The 19953-nt window shown below is 34.3% G+C and overlaps 1 protein-coding gene across 5 annotated transcripts in view; it reads right to left on the reverse strand.

The window, feature by feature from the left end:
• Nucleotides 1-110: 110 nt before the first annotated feature.
• Nucleotides 111-19953, reverse strand: part of LOC144440187 (dixin-like) — a 66774-nt gene continuing 46931 nt past the window's right edge. For all 5 annotated transcript variants that reach the window (XM_078129478.1, XM_078129479.1, XM_078129481.1 and 2 more), the window contains exons 2-19: nt 19411-19540; nt 18217-18342; nt 17419-17659; nt 15517-15600; nt 14882-15162; nt 13685-13815; nt 13081-13170; nt 11968-12072; nt 11114-11218; nt 10221-10367; nt 9666-9770; nt 8958-9071; nt 8439-8540; nt 7862-7921; nt 7139-7220; nt 4056-4176; nt 3172-3280; nt 111-1118 (exon numbers count right to left, since the gene is read on the reverse strand). In XM_078129478.1, coding sequence (XP_077985604.1) covers nt 1044-1118; nt 3172-3280; nt 4056-4176; nt 7139-7220; nt 7862-7921; nt 8439-8540; nt 8958-9071; nt 9666-9770; nt 10221-10367; nt 11114-11218; nt 11968-12072; nt 13081-13170; nt 13685-13815; nt 14882-15162; nt 15517-15600; nt 17419-17659; nt 18217-18342; nt 19411-19540 — 2208 coding nt within the window. In that variant the 3' untranslated portion in view covers nt 111-1043. The remainder of the gene's footprint in view (nt 1119-3171; nt 3281-4055; nt 4177-7138; nt 7221-7861; nt 7922-8438; nt 8541-8957; nt 9072-9665; nt 9771-10220; nt 10368-11113; nt 11219-11967; nt 12073-13080; nt 13171-13684; nt 13816-14881; nt 15163-15516; nt 15601-17418; nt 17660-18216; nt 18343-19410; nt 19541-19953) is intronic.

Genomic DNA, 19953 nt, shown 5'->3' on the forward strand with positions numbered 1-19953 from the left:
AGACCAGATCACTGCACTCACCAATGAATGATTGTACTTGCAGAATACTTGTCCTTGTTTGCCTGCTATCTGAAGGATGACGATGTTGTTGTTGTTGTTGTTGTTGTTGTTGTTGTTGTTGTTGTTGTTGTTTGTGACTAATTAGTTACATTTTTTGACATCAGCCTCAGCCGGAATCAACACATTGAATGATTTCATAACACAGAAATCATCTGTTCTCAAATTTAGCCGAATACTTTGCAACTTTGAACACATGTATTTATTGCTACTTATTCATCATACATTTAACCGTGTTTGCTTTTTTTACTTTTGACTTGAGCAATTAGCATGGTATATATGATAGATTTTGAGTTCTACTACATTTACTCTGTCTTGGCCTTGAACAGTCTAGTGTATACAGCAAGCCATTGGTCATCTCTACGGGTGACATTAGCGTGATAGTATGAAAGCCATTGATCACCTATAAGGGTGACATTAGTGTGATAGTATGAAAGCCATTGATCACCTATAAGGGTGACATTAGCGTGATAGTATGAACGCCATTGATCACCTATAAGGGTGACATTAGCGTGATAGTATGAAAGCCATTGGTTAAAGTAATAGAAAGTATGACAGTGATAGTCACCCATAAGGGCCATAGTTGCATGATGGCAACAAAGTATCTTTAAAAGTCCGTTGTAGATGGATGGATGACAAAATCCTTGGTAGGGTCAAATTTCTTTGATAGCTTCAATCATCAGTTATAGATGAAAAGTGAACAGCAGACACCCATAGAGGCCATACTTGTATAATGACACAGAAGTCGGGAAACATTGTCGTGGCACGGCTGCGTCATCCAGTACGGTCAAATTTGCACGATGACCATTGTATGACTTGGCATAGCAGTATCATTCACTACATCACATTCCTGGTAAGCGCAGCACATGTACCATTGATGTTTGCTATGACTACGCATTCACATAGCTGTATGGATGACACTCATTCTACACAGCAGATCTGTTTCACTTGTTGAGTCCTTTTAGACATTACATACTATTATAACTCTACCCGGTGTCTTCCTCAATCCAGGCCACTATCTTGCCTTCCCAACCAGGAACTATGTCATCATCACTTGTTACCTAGCAACAAAGAAAAAGGACTATTTAAGAGAACTACTTAATTATATGTTATGACTTGATCCAAAACACTAAATGAATGAATGAGATGTATAAAACAGAAACTTATCAAGTTTTGATCTTTACTAGTACTATTCTGACCAGTGATTATACATGTCCTGGTTTTTTTTCTCTACTGCTCTATTGTCTACTGTTCTAAACTGTGACATACAGTGTCGGTCACAGTGCCGTTCTCTTTTCTACTATTCTGTTTAAGTATTCTGGGTCTGTTATTCTATTCATTACTCTTCTGTTCTGCTTTACATTATTCTGTCCTTTGAAATTCTGTGCTGTTCTTATTTCTCTCTGTTCTCTTTGGTACTCATGTACATGTACTGTTCTATTCTATACTGTTCTACAAAGCATTCTACTATTCTGTTCTGTATATATGTACTTAACTTTGGTTTATTCTGTTCTGTACTTTTCTGTTCTGTTCTGTTCTGTACTTTTCTGTTCTGTCCTGTTCTGTTCTGTACCTTTCTGTTCTGTTCAGTACTGTTCTTTACTTTCCTGTTCTCTACTTTTCTGTTCTGTTCTGTACTTTTCCTGTTCTATACTTTTGTTCTGTTCTGTTCTGTTCTGCACTTTTCTGTTCTGTCCTGTTCTGTTCTGTACCTTTCTGTTCTGTTCAGTACTGTTCTCTACTTTTCTGTTCTGTACTTTTCTGTTCTGTACCTTTCTGTACTGTTCTGTTCTGTTCTGTTCTGTACCTTTCTGTACTGTTCTGTTCTGTTCTGTACTTTTCTGTTCTGTTCTGGTCTGTTCTGTACTTTTCTGTTCTGTCCTGTTCTGTTCTGTACCTTTCTGTTCTGTTCAGTACTGTTCTTTACTTTCCTGTTCTCTACTTTTCTGTTCTGTTCTCTACTTTTCTGTTCTGTTCTGTACTTTTCTGTTCTGTACTTTTGTTCTGTTCTATACTTTTCTGTTTTTTTCTGTTCTATACTTTTGTTCTGTTCTGTTCAGTACTGTTCTTTACTTTCCTGTTCTCTACTTCTCTGTTCTGTTCTGTTCTGTTCTATTCTGTACTGCTCTGTACTATTCTCTTCTGTTCTGTACTATTTTATACTGTTCTGTTCTTTTCTGTATTATACTGTTCTGCTCTGCTGTTCTGAGCTATTCTATGCTGTACTGTACTATTTTGTTGCTCTATTCAGTATTGTATTGTATTGTACTGTACTAAAATATACTATACTGTATTGTACTGTACTGTACTAAATCATACTGTACTGTACTAATACTATAGTATAGTATGTTATACTGTACTGTACTGTACAGTAGTGTACTGTACTGTATGGTACTGTAGTGTTGTACTGTTACAGTACTGGATCATACTGTAATGTGCTGTAATGTACTGTACTGTACTGTACTGTACTGTATTGTAATGTACTGTACTGTGTTGTACTATTCTGTACTGCATAGTACTGTATTGTAGTGTTGTACTGTTACAGTACTGTATCGTACTGTACTGTGTTGTACTGTACTATATTGTGTACTGAACAGTACTGTACTGTGTTGCACTGTACTGTACTGTACTGTGTTGTACTGTTCAGTACTACACTGTACGCTGTTGTGCTGTACTGTGCTCTACTGTACGCTGTTGCACTGTTCTGTTCTGTACTGTACTGTACTGTACTCTGTTGCACTGTACTGTTCTGTTCTGTACTGTACTGTACTGTACTGTACTGTACTCTGTTGCACTGTTCTGTTCTGTTCTGTACTGTACTGTACTGTACTGTATTGTTCTGTACTGTACTGTACTGTACTCTGTTGCACTGTACTGTTCTGTTCTGTACTGTACTGTACTGTACTCTGTTGCACTGTTCTGTTCTGTTCTGTACTGTACTGTACTGTACACTGTTGCACTGTACTGTTCTGTTCTGTACTGTACGCTGTTGTACTGTACTGTACTGTACTGTACTGTACTGTACTGTATTGTTCTGTACTGTACTGTACTGTACTGTACTGTATGCTGTTGTACTGTACTGTACTCTTCTAGATATACATAAAGTTAACTCACCTCTTCTTTAACAGTACCAAACTCTGGATCTAATGCTTTGAAGTGATATCTATAGTTTCCTTGTCTGTCGTATATTTCTCTAAAGTCTCTCAGTGTGATTTCACCAAGCCTATCAATAACAGTATCAACATCAAAATGACAAACATTAAAATCAAAATCATGGCAAGCTGCCTCAAAAACTTGTAATTATACACAAACATAGTTAGCTGTAATGCTTCTAACTACTACAGTCTGGATTTAAACCCACTTAGCAATAACTGGGTTTGATTAATAAAATTAACATGTCTGTATGCAGGAAGGGTGATACTTAATTTGACTCTGAAAAACAATGCAGGTTTTATCCTAGTACTCTGTTTTAATAGTAGAACACTGGGAACTACTCAATTGCTATTATTCAACACATTTCCCCCAATTTATTTGGACCAATAAAGATCACTATCATGAAACGATATACTTGCATACAAGATAATCAAATTAAGATAATCTAACTAAGATAATCTAACTAAGATAATCTAAGATAACCTATGATAATCTAACTAGGATAATCTAAGATAATCTAACAGAGATAATCTAGCTGAGATAATCTAACTCAGATAATCTAACTAAGATAATATAAGATAATGTAACTGAGATAATCTAACTGAGATAATCTAAGATAATCTAACTATGATAATCTAACTAAGATAATCTAAGATAACCTATGATAATCTAACTAAGATAATCTAAGATAATGTAACTGAGATAATCTAGCTGAGATAATCTAACTGAGATAATCTAACTAAGATAATATAAGATAATGTAACTGAGATAATCTAAGATAATCTAACTATGATAATCTAACTGAGATAATCTAAGATAATGACATACATTAAATGATTACCCACCTTTTTGGTATGGAAGACATGAATGGAGTAACAGTTCTTTCTGTGAAATACAGCACCTTGGTACATGGTATAGAGGATGGACCATTTGTGTATGGAGATATACCACCAAAACCACCAGACACTGTAAAATGTAAATACTACATTCATTATTTGTATATGGAGATATACCACCAAAACCACCAGACACTGTAAAATGTAAATACTACATTCATTATTTGTGTATGGAGATATACCACCAAAACCACCAGACACTGTAAAATGTAAATACTACATTCATTATATGTGTATGGAGATATACCACCAAAACCACCAGACACTGTAAAATGTAAACACTACATTCATTATTTGTGTATGGAGATATACCACCAAAACCACCAGACACTGTAAAATGTAAATACTACATTCATTATTTGTGTATGGAGATATACCACCAAAACCACCAGACACTGTAAAATGTAAATACTACATTCATTATTTGTGTATGGAGATATACCACCAAAACCACCAGACACTGTAAAATGTAAACACTACATTCATTATTTGTGTATGGAGATATACCACCAAAACCACCAGACACTGTAAGATGTAAATACTACATTCATTATTTGTGTATGGAGATATACCACCAAAACCACCAGACACTGTAAAATGTAAACACTACATTCATTATTTGTATATGGAGATATACCACCAAAACCACCAGACACTGTAAAATGTAAACACTACATTCATTATTTGTATATGGAGATATACCACCAAAACCACCAGACACTGTAAGATGTAAATACTACATTCATTATTTGTGTACGGAGATATACCACCAAAACCACCAGACACTGTAAAATGTAAATACTACATTCATTATTTGTATATGGAGATATACCACCAAAACCACCAGACACTGTAAGATGTAAATACTACATTCATTATTTGTGTATGGAGATATACCACCAAAACCACCAGACACTGTAAGATGTAAATACTACATTCATTATTTGTGTATGGAGATATACCACCAAAACCACCAGACACTGTAAAATGTAAACACTACATTCATTATTTGTGTATGGAGATATACCACCAAAACCACCAGACACTGTAAAATGTAAATACTACATTCATTATTTGTGTATGGAGATATACCACCAAAACCACCAGACACTGTAAAATGTAAATACTACATTCATTATTTGTGTATGGAGATATACCACCAAAACCACCGGACACTGTAAAATGTAAACACTACATTCATTATTTGTGTATGGAGATATACCACCAAAACCACCAGACACTGTAAGATGTAAATACTACATTCATTATATGTGTATGGAGATATACCACCAAAACCACCAGACACTGTAAAATGTAAACACTACATTCATTATTTGTGTATGGAGATATACCACCAAAACCACCAGACACTGTAAGATGTAAATACTACATTCATTATTTGTGTATGGAGATATACCACCAAAACCACCAGACACTGTAAGATGTAAATACTACATTCATTATATGTGTATGGAGATATACCACCAAAACCACCAGACACTGTAAAATGTAAAATACTACATTCATTATTTGTGTATGGAGATATACCACCAAAACCACCAGACACTGTAAAATGTAAAATACTACATTCATTATTTGTGTATGGAGATATACCACCAAAACCACCAGACACTGTAAAATGTAAATACTACATTCATTATTTGTGTATGGAGATATACCACCAAAACCACCAGACACTGTAAAATGTAAACACTACATTCATTATTTGTGTATGGAGATATACCACCAAAACCACCAGACACTGTAAAATGTAAATACTACATTCATTATTTGTGTATGGAGATATACCACCAAAACCACCAGACACTGTAAAATGTAAATACTACATTCATTATTTGTGTACGGAGATATACCACCAAAACCACCAGACACTGTAAGATGTAAATACTACATTCATTATTTGTGTATGGAGATATACCACCAAAACCACCAGACACTGTAAAATGTAAACACTACATTCATTATTTGTGTAAGGAGATATACCACCAAAACCACCAGACACTGTAAAATGTAAATACTACATTCATTATTTGTGTACGGAGATATACCACCAAAACCACCAGACACTGTAAGATGTAAATACTACATTCATTATTTGTGTATGGAGATATACCACCAAAACCACCAGACACTGTAAGATGTAAATACTACATTCATTATTTGTGTATGGAGATATACCACCAAAACCACCAGACACTGTAAGATGTAAATACTACATTCATTATTTGTGTATGGAGATATACCACCAAAACCACCAGACACTGTAAGATGTAAATACTACATTCATTATTTGTGTATGGAGATATACCACCAAAACCACCAGACACTGTAAGATGTAAACACTACATTCATTATTTGTGTATGGAGATATACCACCAAAACCACCAGACACTGTAAGATGTAAATACTACATTCATTATTTGTGTATGGAGATATACCACCAAAACCACCAGACACTGTAAGATGTAAACACTACATTCATTATTTGTGTATGGAGATATACCACCAAAACCACCAGACACTGTAAAATGTAAATACTACATTCATTATTTGTGTATGGAGATATACCACCAAAACCACCAGACACTGTAAGATGTAAATACTACATTCATTATTTGTGTATGGACATTTGCCCAAAAAATGAATGGAATATCAAAAAGGCCAATAAATAAATAAAAATTGCACAAAAAATAATGAGATCTGTGCATCATTTCATAAAATGTCAATGCTTTGTGTCATTAACATCTTTGCAGTGCTTACTGAGGTGTTGATAACACAGACAGACAGACAGACAGACAGACAGACAGACAGACAGACAGACTTATCATAAGCTCCCTGCAATAGGAGTTAGATATCACGTGCAGTACTTGTTTTTATATGGCAGGTGACCCAACTATACCTTGGCCTACCAGCTGCCTCAATATACTTTACTTTTTCTTTTGTTCTTTGCAGTAAGGACCATACCATTCTAGAGTATTAGGGGTGATAGGATTACAAATGATATGACTTACTATGTAGTGACGTTATCGGTGACCTCCTTGGATCTCTCTCTTGACTGTAACCATGGTGACGAGATACACTTTCTGTTGAACTCTGCAAATCATCATTGTTTTGTAAATTGTAAAAATAATAAGTTAATAGAAATTGGTTTGATTTGCATGATATTAAAGACACAAATAAATAAAATGAATAAGGTAATTGTTTAATAATTAGATGTGATTTCCTAATATTCTACTTCATTCTGCCCTTGAAAATACTCATGACCTAAGGGGTCTTTGTCACTACGAGTCTAGCAACTCATGAGTATTTTCAAGATGACTGAAGAAACATATTGGAAAATAACATAGAGAAAAGTAATGGCAATAAAAAATCGGAGAAAGTAATGACAATTTTGAACGTTTTGACTCATATTGCAAGCACAACAGAACCAGTGATGTCGACACACGTTGTCATGACAGAGATGGGCGTTGTTGTGACTTAGAATAGTCAGATATAAATTCCATATTTTTTGTTCAACTTGGTTTCTGCATAGTATAATATGATTATATCTCTGAATGTTGTAACTAATTTTAAACATTTCAGAGTCAATGATGTAGACACTTGTAGACGTCGTAGACACTTGTTGTCATGGCGTAGAATGACCAGAGTATAAATCATACATTTCTTTATTTGACTGTGTTCAACTTAACTACAATGTGGTATGATATCTACTGATAATGATAGTCCATACTTACAGAGTCACTGTTTCTTCTTGACTGTGTTACTCGTACTCTGTCAACTAATGTTGCTATACTCTGTAAATAGACAAACTTTGATTGTAAAGAGTATCAAGTGTGATTTTAAAAACTGAATGTATGAAAAATGGGTTTGTCAGCAGAACAAATATCAGTCCAACTACAGACGAACAGCAGTTGTTGTACACGGAAACAGGACTTGTGGAAAATACGGTAGTGGGTATGGGTATCAGAGAGAGCAAGCTACAGTTTCTGAAAAATTATATATTCTTTATAGAAATTACACCTATTATGAAAAATGTTTTATTATCAGTTTCCAAGTTTATACTTGTAGTTAAAAATAATGACATTGTCAAATTTCTTTCTTTTTTGAAGATGTTCATCATTGAATCCATGCACTGTTGTGACGTGGCTATTTGACAAGTTAGCACGTATAACTATCTCTTCAATTTCACAATAATAGCTCGCAAAGTAGCCGCATATCGGCTCAATGAATAGTACGCATGCATGTCCTATATACTATGATATTATCCTTTACGCCAACATTACAGAATATTTCTCTAAGTATAAAACTTACTTGTTCTAATGCATCAATCGTATGATGTTGGGGATCGTGTCCACTAAAACTTGCACGTAGATTTCTAAGAGCATCTCTGACAACCTGTAGTTCTTCACCAACCTGACACAAATATAAAGCAGATGAAGATTTCAGTAAGTCATTGTCCACCACAAGGTTACAGGACTTGAAATTCACTTTTTTTCTTTGGTAGTCCTAGTGGGCTACCAGTTTCAGAAAATGGTAGCCCAAGGATTGTGACCTGTAATCCAATATTGCTGAACTGAAAACAGATTTCCTTTATATTGGAAAAAAAGTATATTAATAAAATACTTTCATGTCCATAAATCTTCCACCCTCATCACATAATCAGTGGTAGCCTGAATGAGCTACAAGCTGCAAATTATGGTAGTCCCATGACAAGAATTGGTATTATAATTATCTAATTCTGTCTCAAGAATGTGCTAATGCACCTTACTCCCAACACCTTGAGGAAACAAATAGCAAACAACCAAATGAGGTTGTTGCTAGGATACCAACCTCTACAGGATGGTGTTGGTGATGATTGAGACTGAGGTCGTTGGTTTGTAAAATCTTTCCTTCTAATTTATCCATCATTCTATCCTGCATTGCAATCTTATTGGCAAGAGTAGACTGGGAAAAACAGAGAGAAAAGATTCATGTAGGAATAAAACTTGGTACAAAGATAAAACACAAGGAGATAAATAAAACATCTATTTGTACATATAACAATAATATAAAAAATAAATTATAAAATAGGAGATAGAGATGAAATATATATTTATACATATAATGATAATATATTGCATAAATTATATAACATTAGGAGATAGTTCATTTTGAATAATACAGACATTCTTACTGCAATATCTTTTGTGATCATGTAATGAAACATTTGATTTCAAAGTTGTACATATTATGTTACTATGAATATAAATACATAAACACTAAAAGTAAACAAATAGTACAGAAGTCAACATCATACTAGTAACACAACAGTATAGTACTAAACAGTATAGAAAAAGTAAACAAAACAGTGTAGAAGTAAACAAAGCATACAAAGTCAACATCATACTAGTAACATAACAGTATACAAACTGTCAAGTAAACAAATAGTATACAAGTAAACAAATAGTGTACAAGTAAACAAACAGCACTGGAGTAAACAAACAGCACTGAAGTAAACAAACAGTATGGAAGTAAACAAACATACTACAAGTTACCTACCTCTGATATTCCTACATTTCCTAATCTATCACTTAAATCTCTCAATTGGACCTCTAACGTACTGGTTGTATCATCTCTTTGCTGTACTTCATTTTGGAGTTCATTCTGTCAAAGTAAATGTTACAAATTAAATATATTCTAAACATAATCATAATTTCATATTTCATATCCCATAATGATAGACATCCTTGTTTATGTCTTTGCACACTAAGCTATGAGTATTTTAAAATTGTATACATGTATTGGCTTGTCACGCTGACACTGGCATGTCATAGCGCCCTCTATCAATCCTGATACATTTACTTTTGTTTTTAAGTTGTGGGGCGGTACACAAATATATTGCACATGATGCGCTGGGAGTTCATTAGAGGGTAGGTAACCAGTATGTTAACCTGTAAATTTACATCTGGAGATATTTATCTTTATATTCACGTTAATATCATTTTTCATGATTATTTTTAACAAATGATATCTCTCTATATCATTTTGTCAGGTGGTAAAAACTTCACTCTCTTGAAAATATGACGAATCGTGATGAATATATTTAGTACTTACTTTTAAAATATTTAATTCTTGTAATTGTCTTGTGACTTCTTCAATTTGAAGTTGTTGGTCTGTAAGTAATTTATCTTTTTGGTGAAGTTGTCTAGTCATATCAGATATATACCTGCTTTTTTCTTCTAACTTTCTCTTAAGTTCAGCCTGGAATGAAATTAAATACATGCAGTGAAACAAAACATGCATTGATTACACAATTTCAGATTTTAGAGTGGATGACTTGGAATCTGGATGTTGCAGGTTCCAGTTTCATATCTGCCATTTGTTTCTACATAGCTACTACCCTTGGGCAAGATTTGAACAACGATTGTGACCTAGTCAACACGAGGTGATGTAAGCTGTTACAAGGTTGTCACTGATTGGACATTATATACATACTATAACATTCATTAACTGTACAACCAACAGATGTGTTTGTTTCCTTTCTCTTCTAACCAATCAGAATAAAGATTGTAAAGTGCTTCACATTATCTGGTCAACCCAGCTGTATAATTGCGTACCTGGTAGGATAGTGACTGCAATATGAATGTTGTAATCCTGTGTACTTGCAGTGATAAAAATGATGGTGATTCTAAATATTTAGACTTAAGCACCACAGTAAAATGACATAGATACATGTAGACCAACCCAGATATAACAATCCTTTGTGTTCTAATATATACAACTTGGTCATATGCATCATCGCGTCAGTGCAGTAAGGTCGTATCTGCTATGAAGTTGAATAGGCAGATACAACCTTACTGCACTAACACAACGACATGTTATATAAGTACAGCTATTCACCTCTCCATGTCTTCTTAGTGTGCTGTTATACCCAATTCAGTGTGTCTACATACGTCTGACAACTTATAAAGATCACAAAATGTCATTTTCCGTTAATTTGTACTTACATTTTCAGCTTCTAGGTTTTGTTGTGTAAAACCCAGTCTAAGTAATTCAGCCTTTAGTTGTAGTAATGAGTTGTCTTGTTCCGTTAGACGTGATTGTAAACCAGACTGAAAACAAACACAAAGATATGTCAGAACAAAAATGTCGGTGGGTGGGTGGGGGGCTGACAGTGACAGTCGAAGTGTCATAGATTGGGGGGGGAGAGAGAGAGGGAGAGAGAGAGAGAGAGAGAGAGAGAGAGAGAGAGAGAGAGAGAGAGACAGAGAGACAGAGAGACAGAGAGACAGAGAGAGAGCGAGAGAGAGAGAGAGAGAGAGAGAGACAGAGAGAGAGAGAGAGAGAGAAAGAGAAAGAAAGAGAGAGAGAGAGAGAGAGAGAGAGAGAGAGAGAGAGAGAGAGAGAGAGAGAGAGAGAGAGATGGAGAACTAGAGAAAAAGACTGCATTCTTCTTAATTTTGCTCAAAATAATTCAACAACACATTTCATGGTTCACCTTGAAACTATTTTTCCACAATATAAAATACCCTATCTAATTTCACATGATATGTGATTTTTACCACTATCCAATTCTTCCACAACTTATCAGTCACTTATTTTAAACAAAAGATTATGTTTGGTCTATCAATAGAGGCAGTATCTACATAAGCTCATCAAAACAAATTCCAGAAAGTACCTGTAACCACTTACCTTCAGTACAAAGAATGTGTACATCATGAAATATTATGACACAATCTTCCATTTCAAATTATTTTCGAATTGAGAATTAAATGTAATGTAATCACTAAATGAATAATAATATTGAGAAAAAAAAATAAAATATAAAAAAAAATTGAATTATATCTGAGTAATTAATTACCTTGACACCCTGTAAGTTTCTGCTAGCTTGTTTACTTTTAGCAAGTTCTGATTTGAGTTCATTACATTCTGCCTGACACTGGTCAAGTCTAGCCTGTACAACAATCTGTAATATAGAATTAGAAATACAATCTTGAATCTTATTTTATCAATGTTTGTCACAATCATTAGACAGAAGAAAACAATCCTCATTTTGTGTTTCCGCTAACACGACCTCAGAAAATAGGGTAGGTAGGTCAGGATTTTGTTATTTTTATCTTATTTCATCTTTTAAATTGTATTTTATTTTTGAAAAAAATTGCTTCGACTCAAAAACAAGTAGGTAAGAATACCCCTTCTGTGACAGTTTTGATGAAATATGTACATATATCTCTAGGGAAAGAAAACAGATGTGCATGAAGGTCAAGAAGACAGAGTTTCTTATCTTTTTGTTTTAAATGTTTAACAAAACATTAGGGTCGTTGACTTAAACTAGGATGTCAGGTTATTGGAAACACATTATTTTTTTATTATTTTGGTTTAATGGTATTCTACCTTAGTAGATCACCTTAAAATATAAAAAGTGAAAGTGTCATGAAATATTTTCATCATTGGAAAAAATAGAAAGTCAATATATTAATAAATTACTTAGGTTGGCATGTGTTTTTTTTTCTATAATTGTGAGAAACTGTATACAAATTCTTAAACAGGGAACATTGCTACACATGTTATAATATACAATGATAAATATCAAAGAGAGAAGACTGACTGTTTGCCGTTTAAAGCACTGAGCTTTATCAACAGCGCCCTCTATCACAGAGTGAACAAGACTGACAATTTGCAGTTTTAAGCGCAGCGCTTTATCAACAGCACCCTCTATCACAGAGAGACCAAGACTTACTACTTGCAGTTTTAAGCGCAGCGCTTTATCAACAGCGCCCTCTATCACAGAGAGACCAAGACTGACTATTTGCAGTTTTAAGCACTCAGTTTTATCAAATTATATTGTGTGTATTTGTTAAAATGTTCATTGTCAGTACAACAACATTGTGATATTCGTCGTAAAATGACAATACATTTTCCTCTCTTGTTCAGTTTGATCAGTGATTTGTACAAATCTTCCTCGACTACTTACAATGTGTTCCTTGGGATTAGTGCCTTCAAATGGAAGTTGATCTTCCTCGGCATCAGAAGCCCCTCCATCTGGCACTTGGCCATTGAGTAACTATCAAGAAGAAAAAAAGATGTGAGTTATATCATTGTACAAGATGGATTGCTTGCCTGTAAGCATTTCACCCTATGTACAATGCAAGGCCAATTAAAGTTAGTATGAAATAGGTACCATAGATTACTTGCACTGGTATGCACACACTAGTGGTATTTTCACTGTGTAATTTCGAAAATGTTATTGCATATCTGCATGCAAATTATATGCAAATGAGGATGCAATCATTTGCTACACAAAATTGCATGACAACGCTGTATGATTTTTTATGATTTTTATGAGAAATTTGCTGCTTCAGACAAATATATGTAATAATAACAGAACCCCATGCCAGGTGAGTTCCAGTGAGAGGTACTCGGGGGTATTTGCATTCATGCTTGAAGTGTTTACTGCTGCACTTCACAAGCAAAGTATGGGTGCAGAGAACACTGTAAGCACTCATGCAAATACCCCGAGTACACCACACTTGCACTAGTGCATCATGGGATGCTATCATATTAATGTAGACACTTACTAAATCTTGTAAAGTATGGACCATCTTTTTAGTTTCTTCTAATTCTTTGGCAAGATCACTTTGTTCCTCTTGTAGGTCATTCCAAAATGATGACGATGAACATTGCGAACTTTTATCATCAAATATACTACCTAGAAATATGAAAACACAAGACAACATTTCAAATATACTACCTAGAAATATGAAAACACAAGACAACATTTCAAATATACTACCTATAAATGTGAAAACACATGACAACATTTCAACAACAAAAATCTGAAAGATAATGTAACTAGAACTTCAAATTGAAAGGACAGGTCCTGTTTGACTTTGAATACTTTATTAATTACTATTAGCAACTCACATATTATTTTGGATGACAAAATAGCATTTTCACAACTGCGAACATCAGACCATGGCGAAATGGAACATGTCACGAACAGGGAAAGTAAACTAATGAATTGATTTAATAACACTTGACACAGCATGTTGGAACAAGGGAGACTTGTATTACATTTCATGGTTTGATAAGAAGTTTTATGGCCTCTTTATGTGTACATGAAATGTCAGGGAGAACTGGAAGTCTCTGTACTTCCAAAATGTTATGCCAATTCATTTGTTTACTTTCCCTGTTTGTAACATTTCTCCACATTCTGATGTCGGCAGTTATATAACCCTGGTAACGTATTCAACTTTGAAATCTTGTAAAGACGGCCTATTGTATTTATGTGTGTCCTGTCACTTTGGGGATTTCCTGCAAGGAATTGTGGAGAACATTGACTTGGTCATGGTTACCACAATCTCTGTGTCTTAACAGAGACTGTGATAATTAACTATGATGTCATTTCCTACAATGTTTTGCCAGAATCTCTTGCAGGAAATCCAGCAAATAGTAGAATACATGGAAGTGCAGTTGGGCTTTACAAGGTTTCAAAGTTATGTAAGTTACCAAGGTACCCAAAAAATCCTACTTTGTAAGTTGATAGCAGTAATCAAAACAGGTGCAGAAATAAGTCTGACTAGACATTTCCTTCCAGTAACTTTTATATCCAATTGACAAAGAATCCTGCATTGGATCAAATGCAAAGATACCAACATATGATATGTAAATTTTGTTTTCTTTTGACCTCTGGCAAATAAATAAATATATCTAACTTTTTTATCATGTTTTTCTTCTAGTTAACACAAAATAAATAAAAGTTTAAATAACTCTACCTTGGTCAGAATCTTCAGCTTTACCAAATGTATTGATTGGATTGGTAACAACTGGGTTAGAAGCTGGTGATGAGAGAGGTGTCCGCCTCCTGTCTAGTGGTAGTTTAACTTGTGGACCACCAACACTCAGGTTTGGACTACTATGAACGCTAACATGTGGACTACTAGCAGGACTGTGACGAACACTGACGCTAGGACTACTGGCAGGACTGTGACGAACACTCAGACTTGGACTACTGCCTGGACTACTGTTCATAAACTCACCATAACTAACTCGATCCCTGAAAATAATGTACATCAAATCAGAATTAGAGAAAAGTACTGACATTGTGGAGTCATGGTGACTGAATGGTTAGAGTGGCTGGCTGACTTGGAAGCTGTGCTGGTTCAACTTTGCAGCAGTTATCTATGTCGCAATAATAATTTGGCAAGATTTGACTTGCCAATGTGCCCCAGTCTGCTGTATAAATAGGGACCTGGTAGGATAGAGTACAGATTTAATCCTCTCCACCTCACTAGCTGCAAGGATTGTACGTTCTCCAGGGAACTGATTCTGACAAAGGGTTGCTTTATATAATTATTCATATGTATAATTTAACTGGTTAATGAAATGTGAAATTAACTTGTTAACTCACCTTGCCCTAGGTGGTCTAGATGGAGTAGCCATTGGGGTACCAATCTGTGGACTTGATTGGTTGGACTGTGGTGAGTGACTATGTCTAGGGAAAACAAGAACAAACACATTAATGTTTTAGCTAAAGTTATGAAATCCAGGAACACAGATGGAAAATCTTATTAAAGTTATATGGATTGTACATATAGTAGTATATGCACATTTTGTTTAGAAACTCAGGAGACAGAGGTAGAAATATGGTAAATACATGTATACGTCACAGTGTTATGTTATTATTACATTCACTATGATTTCAGTTGGAAACTCAAAAGACAGAGGTAGAAATCTGGTAAATAAACTTATATATCACAGGGTTATGTTATTATTGCATATTACATGTATGTGTTTAACAAAAAAAAAAAAAAAAATATGTTTTAAATATAACTATGATTTCACATACATTCCAGTACTGCCTGTTTATTTGCACACAGGCAAGTAATAATGTTTTCAGTACTGCAGAGATAAGACAATTGGTATTTGTGCCAATGTAAGTAATTTATGGAACATGTGTACATAATATCTAATTTCACTTTAAAGACATCAACAAAGTTTTCATTTCACAAAATTACCTAAAATCTAAATTATCTATCAGTTATTACTCACAAACTCTTTAAAATAATTAATAATTGACAAGTATTTATTTTATAGCATACCCTTTGTAATCAGGGTGGGGAAAATTGAACGGTAGAATGAATTTATTTGAAAAATATCAGTTTATATGTGTGTCTCTAGTCTGGAATACACATACATACACTGTGAAATTCATCTACACACTTGGCATAATGCCAAGATTGATGTAACATCCAGACAGACATTACTGCATATGTTTCTAGGAAGGTACAGTTACATATGTTGTTATGTTTACAATGTGATCAAAAATCCTGTCATTATCTCTTTGTTAAGTCTGTGGTTGACAGTTGCCATGGCAATATCTCTTATAATGCTTTGATTGTGAGGATTTGTGTTGAGAAGAAAAACAACATTTGTTTATAATAACGCCAAAATGTCAAAGGTCAAAGGTCAAGGAAGTTAAACACATATGCTGGCATGTTTACATTTTCACTTCAATATATGATATAGAATATTATAGAATTCATATCTCTACTTCACTCACTTACAAATAAATTTGCAGAGATTTCATAATTAGTATTGGACTCCAGACTAGTAATTTTCAGCCTTGCACTCTGTTGTCATATAGTTAGTTTTGTCTAGTATATTTTATTTGACATGAAATAATGTAAAAATATATTATCTAGAGTCAAAAACAACATATAGAAACAACAAAAACAAAAATAAATATATATATAAAAAAAAATATATATATATATATATATATATATATATATTCATATAACTATATAAAACATTATAAAATGTACTGTATTGTTCATCTATTCAAATATGTTGTGGTGTTGACCTTTGACCTTAACAAAGCAATATGTTACCTTTAAGTAAATAGTTGACAATTATTGGGTTAATATATACAGAAAAAAAGTTACTGTCTGTTGTTATAAGACCACAACTGTGAGTCTCTAAAGTTTATCGATGTGTACATGTTTATAAATAGATATTATTTATTTGACTATATTCATTAATTTACAATATTTTATTACTTGTTAATGTCATTGGTTTCTATTAATGTATGCCATTTTCTTCCCCCATTCTTTAATTTTTATTATTATTAATATATAATTGGGAATATAAATCAATGAATTAATTAGTCAAATAATTAACGATGCATAAAATGAATGAATGAAAATATAACATTATAAATAAATATATGTAAATCAGCCTGATGTACATACATACACAGATAACTCAAAATATGAAATCAACAAACAAACAAACAAACAATAATTTCTACCTTTGCTCTGATTTTTGATGATGATGTTCCCGATACCGTCGTGATGATTGCCCAGCATTTGCCAGATCATTGCGTATATCTCGTAGTCCAGCGGCTACATTGGCAGCGACGGCGGCGGCAGACGGTGTTCTTTCTACTGGTTTACCATGATGTCCTGATTGCTTTACACTGCTTGGTTTATAGTGAGCTGCTAATGCTAGGATTAATCTCATCATAGCTTTAAGATTACCATCAACAATATCTGAAAATTTATCAATACATGTATATGTTGTATGACATAAGTTTTGAGACATGCCTATATATTGTACAAGCACAGGGAAATGAAAGTTTTTGAGCAAACAATGTCATGATTGGACCAGGTTTGTTAAGCATTACACTACACAAACAAACACAAACACACAGACAGACAGACAGACAGACAGACACAGACAGACACAGACACACATACATACATACATACATACATACATACATACATACATACATACATAAACACACACACACACACACACACACACACACACACACACACACACACACACACACACACACACACACATATACACACACAGACCGGCACACTCGCAGACACACTCAAAAAGCACAGTTGTGATAAAACAATAAAAATTTGTTTCCATTACTCTTCACCAACTATCTAGTTCATATCTCATAACTACACTGTACAGTATCCAATGTACAGTACATATCTACTAATAAACTTGTTACATTTAGCCTAAGTATACATGTACATGTATGGTCTATACACACATGTACTCTATTTTCTGCAATACTTCTTACCTTTAGCTGAAGTATGATGCATGCGTATTCGTTTAGCTGCCATAAACTGTAAAACTCTATCTACATTCTCTCTCATACTGGCAGTAGTTTGTGGGTTAAAATCTACACGGGCCAGAGTCTCGCCAGCTGTAACAAATTCAATAACAATTTTATATAATATTCATGTTATATTAACATAACTGTTTTGTTGATGTTCTTACATTTCCTGATCTGATGTACGTCATAGACTTGTTATGATCAGGTTCTTGTCCTGGTCTTAGTTAAGTTGATTAGAGTTACATAAAAGGGATTCAATGGCAGTGACCACAAGTCTCTGGACTAAGATTCCACTGATGCTTTCTGAATAGGGAAAAAGTTGGTTTCCCTTCCCTAGCTTGGACACTGACTTTGACTGGCACCCTGGCAGTTTGGGAGTTCCCATGAAAAAACATCATGCACTCCCTTCACTATGCAAAGCTGTCAATACCTTTAATTATGCTGGAATAGTTAGGTGGCAATCAAGCAAATGCAGTAATAACTCAACCTTGTCCACCACAGTCAAGTGATGGTCAGTCACCTGACTAAAAAGCAGGAACAGGCTAGGTGTGAAAGACTTCCACCCTTCACAGACCTCAACCTCTCAATCTCAAAACTGGGCTTCATTATTGGAGTTTTCAATTTGCAAACTAACAGTTTCTAGTCAGAATGCATGTAACTGATATATTTTTAACATTACCAAATTGAGATCTACGAATTAGTCTCAATTTTAATTTCACTTCTGATTGCAATTCTATGATAATGTTTTATCCATTCAACACAAGTTAGTAAACCTGGTGGCCAACTTCAATGGAAAGGACTTCGGTGTCTCAGTCTTGAAGTGGAGTGGAATATGGTCCAGACAAAATATGGCACAAACATACATGTATGTGCGAAGTATCAAATGGAAAACTTAAAGCCATTGAAAAAAAAGCCCATCAAAGCCAAAGACATTTAAATGAAAAAACGTAATCATTACTGTAGTTACAAAGATGAAAACCGAGTACAAATTTAACAATAAATACTTAGACAATTTCTACAAGATGGATTAATGAGACACCATCTCAATCATCTAGTACCATATTCAGTTCAAGCGTCTACTACTACTATGTTCAGTTCAAGTGTCTAGTACTATGTTCAGTTCAAGTGTCTAGTACAAAGTTAACAATAAATACTTACAGACAATTTCTACAAGATGGATTAATGAGACACCATCTTGCATGTCTCGCCGAAGGTCTTCCACCAATCGGCATCCTGGTCTTTTCTTGAGTTGAGAGTTAACCCATGCTACATATGCCTTTAATTGTTGCTATAAGAAATAAGAAAGAAACATTTCTATGAGTATGAGTGTCTTTTGCTATGGCCAATAAATGCTGTGTAAAATCTCAGTTCAAGGTGTCCAGTGATATACTGAAGTTACCAAACATAATTATAATTAAATTATATAATAAGTGTATATAATATATATCATCTTCTCTCTCTCTCTCTCTCTCTCTCTCTCTCTCTCTCTCTCTCTCTCTCTCTCTCTCTCTCTCTCTCTCTCTCTCTCTCTCTCTCTCTCTCTCTCTCTCTCTCTCTCTCTCTCTCTCTCTCTCTCTCTCTCTCTCTCTCTCTCTCTCTCTCTCTCTCTCTCTCTCTCTCTCTCTCTCTCTCTCTCTCTCTCTCTCTCTCTCTCTCTCTCATATCAAGGTTTGCAAATTTAGCAAAATCACTAAAACATAT

This window comes from Glandiceps talaboti, chromosome 9 (assembly GCF_964340395.1).
Source record: "Glandiceps talaboti chromosome 9, keGlaTala1.1, whole genome shotgun sequence".
Taxonomy (NCBI): domain Eukaryota; kingdom Metazoa; phylum Hemichordata; class Enteropneusta; family Spengelidae; genus Glandiceps; species Glandiceps talaboti.